This window comes from Cardiocondyla obscurior, linkage group LG01, assembly GCF_019399895.1.
Source record: "Cardiocondyla obscurior isolate alpha-2009 linkage group LG01, Cobs3.1, whole genome shotgun sequence".
NCBI classification, from domain to species: Eukaryota; Metazoa; Arthropoda; class Insecta; order Hymenoptera; family Formicidae; genus Cardiocondyla; species Cardiocondyla obscurior.
The window spans coordinates 387270-400435 of NC_091864.1; the positions used below are offsets into that span (position 1 = coordinate 387270).

Consider the following 13166-nt stretch of genomic DNA (forward strand, 5'->3'; position numbering starts at 1 on the left):
TCTCTCGAACGAAACGCGCTAGCCCCGCCGCGGTTCTTAATCTCCGACCTACCGCGGCTTTAACTACGAGCGACGTAGTTTTATCGCTAATCGTTTTTCACTTCTATGAATAAATTATCGCGCGTTTTGTTTATAGCGAACAGCCGAGAGTTGATTTAACGAGTCTTCTTTTTTTTTTACTGCGCACAGTGAATAAAGTAGGATTATTAAAAGCACACGTAATTGTCGCGGAGGCATTTTCTACAAGTAGCCGATGATTTGACCTCGGAATAATCTCTCATTTTCACCAATGTTCGCAGGGTAAAGGTCCGATGACGACTTATTGGTTGATAGGTGAGAAACCGGTCAACAATAACGTGCAACAGGCGAATCCCGCGGTAACGATCGGACAAATGTCGATTCTTCAGGATCAACCGGCCGTCACCGCGCAAATTCCGACGGTGCAGCCGAAGCAACAGGAGCAACGTGCGATCTCTTCCGTCAACCAGCAGCACAAGTTTCAGGTTCAGTCGGAGCAGCCGTACTCGACCCAATCGATGCAGTCGCGGAGTCAGGAGTCGCGACAGCAGGGATATCCGAATCAACAGAGAGCGCAGGAAACGCAGCACCAGGGTTTGATGACCGTCCAGCCGCGGTGCCAAGTGGTCCCGGTCAATCCGCCGACCGCGAATCAGAGCCAGAAATCCACGGCGGTTAATTCGGCCTGCGGTCTTGCCGGGATGACTGGAAACGGCGCGCCTAAGTCGGTGGTAGCGTCGCGCACTGTCGCGTCGCCGATCGGCAATTCCTCGCCGTCTCGCAGCCGCACGAATGGACCACCGAACGCGAACAATTCCATGCATCAAGTATATCCAACGGCCGAGAGTATGCCCAACCACACTGAAAGCGGCCCTAACGCGCCGCTTTTGCTGCCCGCCGGCACGGTTCCCAGAGTCTAGCTCTCTTGAAACGGCCACCCAGCGACGATCTGCCACGCCAGTTCTCGAATTCCCGAAGGATATCGAGCCGTTTAATCCTCGCTGAGAAAGCGAAGCACGATTGCGGCGAAACCGAGAAAATTGGACGACAGACTTGGACGCGAGAAACGAAGAGCTTCGAAGAGTTTCGTCCCTCGTTCCGACGCGCGAAAAGCTTTCAGACGGCGAATTTCTTCGTTTCGGAAGTAATCAAAGTGATTTGTGAACATATCGTGGCAACAACTTGTCTTCTGTCACACTTACGGTAGAGATGCTTCTCTTTTTCTTAATTAATCAACATTGGTTTTACCACGGCGTCTTTTTTTATTTCTGAAAAAAAAGTGTCTGTTAAATTAAGATATTAGGTAATCGTAGCTAGTGGAAGATTGCTTTCGGTATCGTTAATCCAGACTGTTGCTCGCGTCGCGATGAATCCAGCGGGCGAGCGAGAACCGATTCCAAGTCCGCTGAAAGTGATCTCTTCCTCGGAGGTATTACGGAACCAACGTTTACCGATTAACGTAATTTAGAAATAAATATTGAACTGACAATGGGAATTATCGGATGATCCGAGCCCAAGAAAAAAAAAGAAGAGGCAGCAATTAATTATAGAAAGGTACACGACCGGCTGTTCGCCGAAGATATTTATTGTCTTCTGTACGTGGACACAGTATTAGACCGGTCGTGCGTGTGCGTGCATTTTATTTATTCGTAAACCAAACGAGACCGTTCGCGTTTCCCGTTCACGTTTCCGTACGACACGCGAAATGCAACGGGCTTGCAGTTAGCTTCGCGGCAAATTTTTCAAAGTTTATAGCCGCGCCCGATACCTGACTTCCACCGAGCCTTACACGCCGAATTAATTAAGATCGCGGTGTGAATTAAATATTTTTTTTTCTCTCTTTTTTATTTTCTCTCTTTGTGAGAATTTTTTCATTTTATTAATAATTGACCGCGATGAAGACTCGTCTTTCTCCGTGCACATTTTTATCGCAGCAATCGACAAGAGAAGAGGTCAAGTCAGAGCTTATTGAAATTGACAAGTTGATACGAAGGAATCATTGTAAGAGATAGATTGATAAATTGTCCTCGACCAAAGCATGTTACAAGAAATATTCGCGTAAGCTTCTTCCAATGTAAAAAAAAAAATCTTTTTTCTTTCTTTTTTTTTTTTAGATACTGTTAAATATTTTTTACACCCTTCCGAACCTCGTTTAGGGAATCGCGAACGCTACAGCTCGACTACGGTCAGCTGTTGTACGCCCGACATGACAAGTACGACCGTTCGCGACGTATCGCGAGACCCGCGCGATACAGAATTCCGTATCTACACGTGTAAGGATGTTATATACAAATATACAAAAGAGAAAAAAAAATATATATATATATATATGTATACGCAAGTACATGTATATGTTTACGAGATTAGATTATATATGGCTGCAAAAGTTATTATAGCTAATGTCGATGTTTAGGGCTACTCGTAGCGAACGGAGGCTGGGCCTCTCGCGAAACGAGTCTATGATATGTCTGAGAAATAGTATCGATTGCGGGCGCATATATCTACGAGTGCACATACGAAAACAGACGCACATACGCGAGTCAGGTATGTGCAAGTGTTGCAACTGCATGCCCGCGTTTAATGTACGGTACAGGTGTCCGACGATACTTTGCGGTCGCCCTGTGGCGCGAGGGGAGGTGTGAGGCATCGTGAGGAGTGAAATTCTATCTGTGTCAATCTCTCTTTCAACGATGTACCAATGAATATTCCGAAAATAAAGTTTAATCGTTTTCAAGATTGCCCTGACAATCCGCACAACGAATAATTTTATCATTTATTTAATTTTAATTAATAAATTTTATTTAACTTTATTTAATTTTATTTAATTTTAATTAATTAATTAGTTATCGTGCAAATGCACCAGCGTTCAAAACCTGTAAGTAATAGCCTTATCAGTTAAATGCACATCGCTTAAAGAAAAAAAGGATTTGAAGCGTGTATAAAAGTAGAAAAATCTTTGGCACGTGAGATCGGCGGCCGGCTTTCAAAACATGGTGTTCGCAAATATCCAATCGAGGTAAGAGCTCACACGAGTATATATTCCCGGATATCCTGGCTCTCCGCAGCGAATTCCCCAGGATACTATCCCGATGTTTACCCACCTGCCGTTGGCGAGCTGATGCAACAGCGGGCCGCCCGAATCACCCTGCGAAGAAGAAAATAGGTAATGCAATTATATCAAGTTTATTCCGTCCCCTTTTCACCGCGCTCCCCCGGGGCCGTGACTTAAAATATTAACGAATTTCATCCGAGAAGGCGGCGCTCATTAAAAGTGAGAAGACTACCTGGCTAGTTCCGCGCGCTTAACATTTTATCACGTCGTCGCGGCATTGCGTCGCACTTTTCCGGAGTAAATAAATTATTATCTCACTTGACAGGCGTCGCGGCCACCCTCGTAAGCCCCGGCACACAGAGTGGTGTTCGGGATGAGTTGCGTGAAGCTGCGAACACATCTTTCCTGGGGCCACACTGGTACCGCGGTTTCCAGCAGCACGGTACTAGCTGGTCCGCCGTAATATTGCGTTCCCCAGCCTGAAAAAAAAAAAAAAGGTTTAAAATATTTCAAGTAGCTCTCGCGTTAATCGACACGATCTCGCTGTCAATTCTTATCGCACACCGACCAGTTACGATTGCGTTCTTATTTTCAAACGATTGCTGGACCGGCGGCAGGCAGATGGGCCAGATGTAGCTGTTGAACGTGGTCGGCCGGTGAATCTTGATGATGGCGATGTCGTGCTCGTAAGTATTCAGCTTGAAGTCCCGGTGGATCCGTATCTCCGACACCATAAAGTCCAGTGACCTCGTTTCCTCGGACGTGGTGAAGTCGTACTCGCCGAGTCTCACCGTGACGTCCCGCGGCTTGTATCTGCAATAAAAACCCGGCGAGCCAGCCGCGTAAGATAACTGTAACTCATTCCCATAAGCTAACTGTTCATTTCGCGGTTACGACCAACAGACAATGCCGTGCGTGTGTTCTTGCATTAGAGCCTCTGACGAAAGCACAAAGCCGCGCCGGCACGCCGAAAACATTATAAAGTCTAAGCGCGATCGCCGTCAACCGTGACCGCAGGAATATGAATGCGTCGTGCTTGAAATACCGCCGTAACCTTTGCTCGTAAACTTTTGAAGCACGAGGACGCACACATGTGTCGCGAAATAAATTTCGCACGTATATATTTCCTCCTTTTTACTGTGACCACTTGTCGCAATTCCAACCCTTTTTTTAATACACTCGTCTCAAGCGAGTCATCTCTCGCGCCGCGCCAAGTTGCATTAAAAAAAAAAAAAAAAAACCACGCGATAAAAAATGATATTTTTATCTTTGAAATTATTTAGCGGCTTACCTGTAGACGCAGTGCGCGGCGGTAAGTACGTGCCTATCGGTAATCAATACACCCCCGCAGTACTGGATCGCGCCCTGTCTGAGAAGGGCTGCCATCCACGGCCACTCTTTAGGGTCGGCCGGCTGGCCGCCCGCGATTCTCGTCTTCGTTTTCGTTGTCGTGCCGCAACCCCTGGGCTTTCGCGGCTTCCTTATCTCTTCCTTGGTCGACGTCGCGTTCTTCCACAGACTCGTATCGCCCTGTGCCGTCCGGTTGGCAGGTGGCCCGTTCTCGTCGGCCTCGTCCCATTCCTCCTTGTCGTCGTCGAGACCTGCGAGAGAAAAATTCGAAGCACATGCACGCTCGCTAAAACCTGATACCGCGTAGAAACATCAATGTTCGTCACGAAAGTGCTTTGTACGCGCTTGCATGACAAACATCGACGGTTCACGCGGCACTTCCAGTGTCGATATGCGCCAAGTCAATTGACAAAAGCGATCGTCCGCACGTGTTGTAGAGTTTCGCATAAATACGTGAAAATATATTTCACCAGCGTGAGAATTTTAATTAAAGGGAAATATATTTCAGTCTGTACTGTTGAAAATTATTTAATTAAATAAAACAATTGTATTATTGTCAGATAAATAATCAGAAAGTGTACGAACTTGCTATCGCTGGTAACATGCTGGCCAAGTCATCGTGGAATGCTTGCTTCGATCGAGCAGTCACAACGTTATCCGGACAACATATACCGATGTACCTGCAATAAGAAAGAAGTCAACGATAGAAATAATTAAATGCGAAACGTAGTGAACTTACGATTTCTCGATTATGCACATGTAATCCATATATCGCGGAAAATTCGGGCGTTGCTCCTCAAGAATACCTGCCGCGAAGCATCCACTGAAATGCTTGCAGTGACCATTCCGATTGCCCGGCGCGATGCAAGCTTGATACGTTTTCTATAAAAATAAAAAGAAACCAAATTTCTATTGCAAATTTTTTTTTATTTTAAATTCTGTCAAAATCTCTGTACACGACGCACCTGCGTAGTTAAAGTCCCAGGTCCTAGACTAACGAGTCGTTTGTCACGAAGATATAAATGGGAAATATTTTCTGAAAATTGAACAAGTTCTATAAGGAAACGTGCTTGTCGTTCCTGATTCCCAACCACCGTCGCATCTGAGAAATATGGAATGCTCTTCATGCATCGGCGAACATGTGCATGGTACGTTCCACGCTTGTGCGTGTAGCACGTATCGAAATGTAGATCACTTGGAGAGTAAGAACGTCCGGATGATACATTATCGTAATATAATAATTAGATTACTTCGATTGCAATTTGCTATTTCGACTGCGATTTATTACGCTTTGACTTAACGCGCGCATAAAAAAAAAGAGCACAAGTAGAAATGTAGATCGATTCAAGATTTAATTTTAATTTTAATAAATAAAAATAAAAATTTAATTTTATTTGTTGCGTAAATAAAATTTATTTGATTGAGTCTCTTATGTCGAATAAAAAATTAAAATTATTTGATATAAAATAATGCTTACTTGTATCATTTTGAAAATCGATGGGGAAACACCGGCAGCACTGAAGGATGCAAAATAAGGAGAACAACACAGATCGATAAATTATAATGTGCGTCATTTTAATTAGTATTGGCGCACCGGCTTTCGTTACACGACAAGTCACGACAACGCCACGGTGGCTTTTTAGCCGACAACCAGAGGACAGACAATGACTTCGAAATATGGAAAACCGTCACTTATATATGCACGCCTGTACTATACTGAACCATGTAAGCATTCGCTCAAGCTGGACGTCTTCTACTAGGCGCTCGTACGACATGTACATTTTTTACACGTAGATAAATAATTTTTCGGTTAAGAAAAAAATAAAAAAATTAAGAGAGTACCTTTAAAAATTTCCAATAAACCGCCTGCTATTAAAATTAAAATAATAAATATATATTGGTCAACTATCTGCCATTATTAATAAATATTTTATACTGAACACACATTTCTCATATTAATTATTTTTCAATAACGCCTCACCCCGGCGTACTTTTCAATTTAATATTTACCTCGCCAAATTGCAGCACTAAAGTGCTTTATTATGTCGATCCGACGTGGCAACTTCTTCCCGATCATTCAGTGAACCTATTAACGCCGCGTAATCGACGCAAAGGCTAAGGCCGCGGATCAGGAGCCACTCGATGGAGGCGGCGGTGCGCGGCGGGAGAATTACGCACGACCTGTCCGGACAAAGGTTAATTCATGCGAATACTCGGTGCATACGCTTGTCAAGGCGAAAAGTAATAGACGGCCGGTAACTTGAGAAATATTCGATTCCGTTCGACGTTTCATTAAACCGCTCGTCGCCGCAAACTCCGCGACGGGATCTCGCCGCTGGACCGGGAGCTGGAGGAAGATAGCGGGACCGTCAGGCGTCCCGAGACGCGCGAGCGTGGACGAGAGGAGTCGCGGAGAAGAGAAAGGCGCTCTTTCTCTCTTTACCCAGCAGACGAGCTCGGCGATCTTACCGCCTCTAAATGCGATACTCGAGAAAACGGACATCACCCACATACCTGTCCAGGCCATTGGCTCCGTCGCGTACGCACGCACGCACACGTCCTGGTCGCGCACACATGAGCTCCACGTGAGAAACGAACGATAGGTGTACCTTGGAGTATTAGGCGAATGACTAGACGCGTACAGACGTCACTTAACATTTAGATAAAATTGTTTCTGCATCGCAGAAAACTCAGCGGCAAGTATTACGGGTTATTCTGTTATCTGCTTTCCTCGCGTCGCGCTTGTACTCCGTATGTTATTTATGTGTAAATGAAATTTAAATATTCCCTGCTTAATGGAGCATTTTGAACGTAGATACGGAGCACTTAAGAATTTCTTAGCCAATAATTCATGGTGTTTCGCTCAGGGGGACGCGCGATTCCATTGCGAGTGAGAGCTCGGCGCTTCAGCATTTTACGCATGTCGGCTACCTATTTATGCACGCGTCATTGATCACTTCGAATGAAACGTAACTCGAAGTCGACCGCGCCGATAACAGGTCACGCTCGTCGCACGCCTTTCTTCTTCCCTTTTTAGATAAGATCCGCGGTCTCTCATTCAATAAAACGAATATAGAAAGTAATTTGGCAGCTAAACGAAATGCACGTCGAGCAATTTAATTACTTCAATCAACGTAGGATTTAATTATTCGTCCCACTTAAAAAAAAAGGGTAGAATTAGATTTATTTGTATTAGAGCAATGAATGAACAATATGAAATTCGAACGAGCCGCCTCGGTCCGCGAAAAGAGAAATATAATTAAGCTCGTGATACTTTCATAGAAATGACATTCGTATTTTCCACTCAGATAAAGCGTTTATAATAGCGGCTCTTCGGCGTTAAAAACCTGAGTTCATTGGATGTCCAATCGTACAATGAAATACGTATAATATCTGTAAGTCTTTCAGCTTTCAGATGCTTAATGCATCGCGATGTTTAATAGTTAATTCGTCACTTGCGTCTCAGAATCTGCTTTCGGCGTCGAGCCAAAAAGCGCGTTATTACTCGGATGCAGTTCTTTGTGACAGAAATGATACACCGCGTTTCACGAGGCGTCATATAAGGTTCGCGTGCAAGCGAAATTAACTCCGCCGCAAAATAACTTTACACGAAAAGGAGAACATCGAGTTTTTCAGAACATTCTTTACAGAACCGAATGTTTTTTTTATAGAGGAATGTGGTCGAGAAGTTATAGAAAAAAAATTAATAAAAACGTGAAATGCGTGCAAATGCCTTGCGTTATTTACTGCATAATTTTTTTTTCTTTCTTTTGTTCACTTTAAATTCTCAATGTTTAAAGAGAAAAAATGCTGTGCGCGAAATTATGATTTTAATGCGATTACGTCGAGCATTTTTAAACTCGATCACTCGTATTATTGTATTGCACTCCGTTGTTATTCTCTGACGCTTTCTCGACAGTGAGAGAAATTAAGACATTGATTCGCGAGCGAGAAATAATTATGTCAGCTGCGATCGTTGAAATTCAGGCAGGTGCCAGTGGACATGTTTGAAATAACCCATGAAGAGCTTAGAGCGATGACAATCCGATTCTTCGGCATCATGTATCAACTTTACGACCTTTCTTCCGAGATATTCGATCGTCAGATACGTTTACATTGCCTGATAGCCGTCGTAAGGCGAAATGAGAGACGTAAAGTGCGCGCGTGTCTTTAGTTTGACGGAGAGTGACGTAAAAAAGCAAGCGAAAAAGAAAGAGAGGGACTAAATCCGGAGAGATCGCGATTTGGGGGCAAAAGCCCGAGGCATTACCATTTAAGGTACCTCGCACATATCCCTTTTCACTCTGCGCACTGCGTCTCTGGCACGCATAATCGCGAGATATTTTGCACGCTATCTACCTACTAAAAGCATTTTTTCATTGTGATACATTTTCGTGGACTAATAATTATGTAAGACTGCATAACTTTGATGTTTTATGTGCGAGTGTTTCACTTATTATAACACAACGGCATCAATATAATATTAAAAATATTAAATAAATCCATAATTATTTCTTAAATTTGTCGTGCTTTAGAAAAAGAATTACGATCTTCTCTTTTTTTATTATTATTACTTTTTTTACGAGACATAAACGAAAGCGCTACTGTCAGATATTCACACAAATATATTTCACGCTATTTCTATTTAGAGATGCAATTACTGACAATCATAAAACACGATCCACGAAACGGTGTATGCGTTAAAAATTTACGAGAAATTAGAAATGGTATATCTTCGTGAGTACGGGTTCATAAGGAATTCTTATGGGAATCATCGCACGCAATCGAAGATTAAAGAGCAGAACGGAAGATGGAATAATAAACGAAGAGAGAAAACACGCGCTAACGAGATTTGGGTTCCTACCTGTCACGTCCTTTCGATTTTAATGGTAACTAAGCCCGAACTAAAACCAACGGCCAACAAGGCGTGAGATCGTTCGACGTTATTTGGAAAAAAACGCTGTCACGAGTTTTGAAATGATAATTGTTTGCGATCGCCCATAATTTCTACTTAACTTTAATTAAGAACCGTCACAAGTTCAGCAAAAATTTCAGCAGATATTTCAATAAATAATACAAATGCATATAGAAGTATTGGAGAAATTTGTTTAAAGTTCACATAAATTATATTTATACTAGAAAAAACCATACGCGCGCGCTATTTTTTAAAAGCCTCTAATTACAAACTACGAAAAAAAAAAAATGATGCAACTTACCAATCTACATGAGCTTCAGCGGAGTTGTAAATTCTGTCGATGGCTGTAACATAAAGAGAAATATATTAATATAGATATGTATATTAACTTTATAAATTAAGTTTAAATAAAGTTAAAGTTTTTATTTAATAAATATTTTATTTAAAAAATTTATTCTCACCTAAAAGTTGCTCCGCCGATGTATGATGTCCTTCCTGAGCCTCCTTCTCCTCTCAGGATGTCTGCGGAATGTCGGGTCGGTCCTTCCTTCAATGCTAGAGTATTATCTGAAACAGAAAAATTACAATTAATATTCTGTTCTGTTCGATGTCTTATTAAACTATCGATTTCTTGAATCAAAATCAAAAATTTAACAAAAAAGGCGGTACCGCGTTCTGAAGCGCGGTAAAAATAAAACGCGGGATAATGAATATCCGCGGGATAGTGAAATTATAATTAATAATTTGTTCTATTCGATAATTATTGAGTTATCGATTTCTCGAGTCGAAATCGAAAATTTAACAAAAAAGGTGGTTGCGCGTTTTGAATAACGGTAAAGATAAAAAGCGGGATAGTGAATACCCCCCGGTGGGGGTAACACAAGGGGGGAAAGAATATCCCGCGCGATAGTAGGGAAAACATTGAAGGGGTTGGGGGAAGTTTTCGCGGTCATTCTACCGACGACTTTTGACCGCGCAACAAGGTGACGTGGACCTCGCTTGAAGTGACAGTTAGATTCTTGTGTCGGGATTCAAGGTTAATAGGAAGTGTCGTGGACTATCCCGCGAGTGTCTACCGCGGTAGGAATATTTTATATCGCGGCGCGTTTTATACCGGTGCTTCGTGCAAGTTTTGTGTCGTTCGTTACACCGACCGAAGGATTAAAGTGACAGTTAGACCGCGCTTACGTCTCAGGGTCGTGTTTAAAGATTTAACGGAAGTGTCGTGAATATCCCGTGAGTGATCTAGTGCGCGGAGAACGTTATTTTATTATAAAACAAGGATGCTTTTTCGTGATCGGAATATTGTTTCGCGCTTTCGGGATATAATAATTCGCGTTTCAATTTATTTTTTAATTAATTGTCGTACAGCCAGAGTACGCGTTATCTCTCGCGGAGTGTCGATTTTCTGTCTGGTAAGACGTGCTAATAGTGTACAGTGACCGGTAATGATGACCTGACTCACTGTGGCGACGGCGGCTAACGCGCGTAAGCTAGGGTGGAGTGCGTTAGGCCTTACCGCGGATCGTGTGCGTGAACCTTGGAGTACCGAGAGAAGCGAGAGAACGAGGGAAAAGTTGGAGGAAGGCATCTTCATGTTCTGTTCTGTTCGCGACCGTGCGTGTGAGAGAGAACGCATGAGTGATCGCTAAGAAATCATTATAGGCGCCTCTAATGATTTCTTAGCGATCGCTCGTGCGTTCTCTCTCACATGTACGGTCGCGAACAGAACAGAGCATGAAGATGCTTTCCTCCAACTTTTCTCTCGTTTTCTCGTTTCTTTCGGTACTTCAGGACTCACGTACGCGATCCGCGGTAAGGCCTGACGCACTCCACCCTAGCTTACGCGCGTTAGTCGTCGTTGCCGCAATAAGTCATGCTATTATTGCCGGTCACTACTATTACATGCAATTCGGGAAACGGCATCTTCTGCTTGAGAAATTCGCGTTACGCTAGATTGTGCGATGCGTATTTTAGTAGTTTAAAATTTCTATTTAAACAATTTTTCCTTGTTTTATAATAATTTAAACTATGAGTCATAGAGTAATAAAGTGCGCGGTGTTTATAAGTCATAGTGTAATAAAGTGCTCGGTGAATATGAGTCATAATGTAATAAAGTGCGCGGTGAATATTATGTAAGTGAGTGTGAGTGTGAGTGTACAGTGTCGCGTTTTTGTATATAATACGGGGTGCCGTGTTTAAGTTATTATAAAACAAGGTCGCTTTTCTCGTGATCGGAATATTGTTTCGCGCTTTCGGGTTATAATTCGCGTTTTCAATTTATTTTTTAATTGATCGTCGTACAGCCCGGAGTATTCGTCGGTCCCTCGCGGAGTGTCGTTTTCTGTTTCGTTAGCCGTGACTGATAGTGCGTGCGCTACTGCACGCAATTCGGGAAATTGGCATCTGCTGCTTGAGAGATTCGCGTTACGCCGGATTGTGCGACGCGTATTTTAGTAGTTTTAAAGTCCTATTCGAACAATTTTTCCTTGTTTTATAATAATTTAAACTACGAGTGATAATGTAATAAAGTGCGCGGTGAATATTATGTGAGTGAGTGTGAGTGAGTGAGTGTGAGTGTACAGTGTCGCGTTTTCGTATATAATACGGGGTGCCGTGTTTAAGTTATTACAAAACAAGGTCGCTTTTCTCGTGATCGGAATATTGTTTCGCGCTTTCGGGTTATAATTCGCGTTTTCAATTTATTTTTTAATTGATCGTCGTACAGCCCGGAGTATTCGTCGGTCCCTCGCGGAGTGTCGTTTTCTGTTTCGTTAGCCGTGACTGATAGTGCGTGCGCTACTGCACGCAATTCGGGAAATTGGCATCTGCTGCTTGAGAGATTCGCGTTACGCCGGATTGTGCGACGCGTATTTTAGTAGTTTTAAAGTCCTATTCGAACAATTTTTCCTTGTTTTATAATAATTTAAACTACGAGTGATAATGTAATAAAGTGCGCGGTGAATATTATGTGAGTGAGTGTGAGTGAGTGAGTGTGAGTGTACAGTTTCGCGTTTTTGTATATAATACGGGGTGCCGTGTTTTAATAATAATTTAAACTGTGAGTGATAATGTAATAAAGTGCGCGGTGAATATTTGATGAGTGTGAGTGTCGTGGACTATTTCGCGAGAGTTTCCAGTGCGCGAAAAGATGACTCGACACGTCCCATCTCGGGGAGGAGGAGTATCATGTATCGGCGGAGCAACTCTTAGGTGAGCATAAATTTATGATATTCATGTCTACAATAATATGTTTTATTTTATGTTACAGCCATCGCCTGAAATCTACAACTCCGCTGATGCTCATGCAGATTGGCAAGATGCATGCTTTTTTCTACAATATCTTTATTTAGTTAATTAAATAAGACAATTGTCTTATTACCTTTAATTAAAATACAGGCGCGCGCCTGTATACATATATTATATGTATTTATTTGTGCTAATATTATATTGCTTTCAGATAAATCAGATGTGTAGAATGCATCAAAAATTTTTAACCACACCGGTTGTACTTACAGAAAATATGAAAAATATATACAACTGACAGTCCGCAGTCTGTTTAAGTGGGACGGGAAATTTTTGATGCATTGTACATTAAAAATTTACATTACAAAATCGAAATTTAGCTAATTCAAGCGTCTCACACGCTTTTTTAGATAGGAAAGGAATAATTATTTATTTTTACACGAGCCATCTATAACTTTCGCGAATTCGATTGCGAGCGTGACTTATTTTCGTCAGTCGGAGTTTATCTGCGGTGATTTATAAAAAGATCGGTGCTAGAGACAAAAAGAGAGACTAGACAAATTCTTTGAGAGTGTAAAATGTCAT

General features: G+C 42.4%; 2 protein-coding genes across 4 annotated transcripts in view; one reads left to right on the forward strand and one right to left on the reverse strand.

Annotated features, from left to right (window-relative positions):
• Nucleotides 1-2794, forward strand: part of LOC139106409 (atrial natriuretic peptide receptor 1-like) — a 73685-nt gene extending 70891 nt beyond the window's left edge. Inside the window, exon 22 of the mRNA XM_070663167.1 lies at nt 300-2794. Within this exon, the coding sequence (XP_070519268.1) occupies nt 300-938 (639 nt within the window). The 3' untranslated portion in view covers nt 939-2794. The remainder of the gene's footprint in view (nt 1-299) is intronic.
• LOC139106599 (venom protease) overlaps nt 2791-13166 on the reverse strand; it is a 51302-nt gene continuing 40926 nt past the window's right edge. For all 3 annotated transcript variants that reach the window (XM_070663505.1, XM_070663514.1, XM_070663496.1), the window contains 9 exons: nt 9797-9902; nt 5898-9679; nt 5386-5456; nt 5160-5302; nt 5006-5100; nt 4362-4671; nt 3639-3883; nt 3389-3549; nt 2791-3163 (listed from right to left, as the gene is read on the reverse strand). In XM_070663505.1, the coding sequence (XP_070519606.1) occupies nt 3002-3163; nt 3389-3549; nt 3639-3883; nt 4362-4671; nt 5006-5100; nt 5160-5302; nt 5386-5456; nt 5898-5994 (1284 nt within the window). In that variant the 5' untranslated portion in view covers nt 5995-9679; nt 9797-9902 and the 3' untranslated portion in view covers nt 2791-3001. The remainder of the gene's footprint in view (nt 3164-3388; nt 3550-3638; nt 3884-4361; nt 4672-5005; nt 5101-5159; nt 5303-5385; nt 5457-5897; nt 9680-9796; nt 9903-13166) is intronic.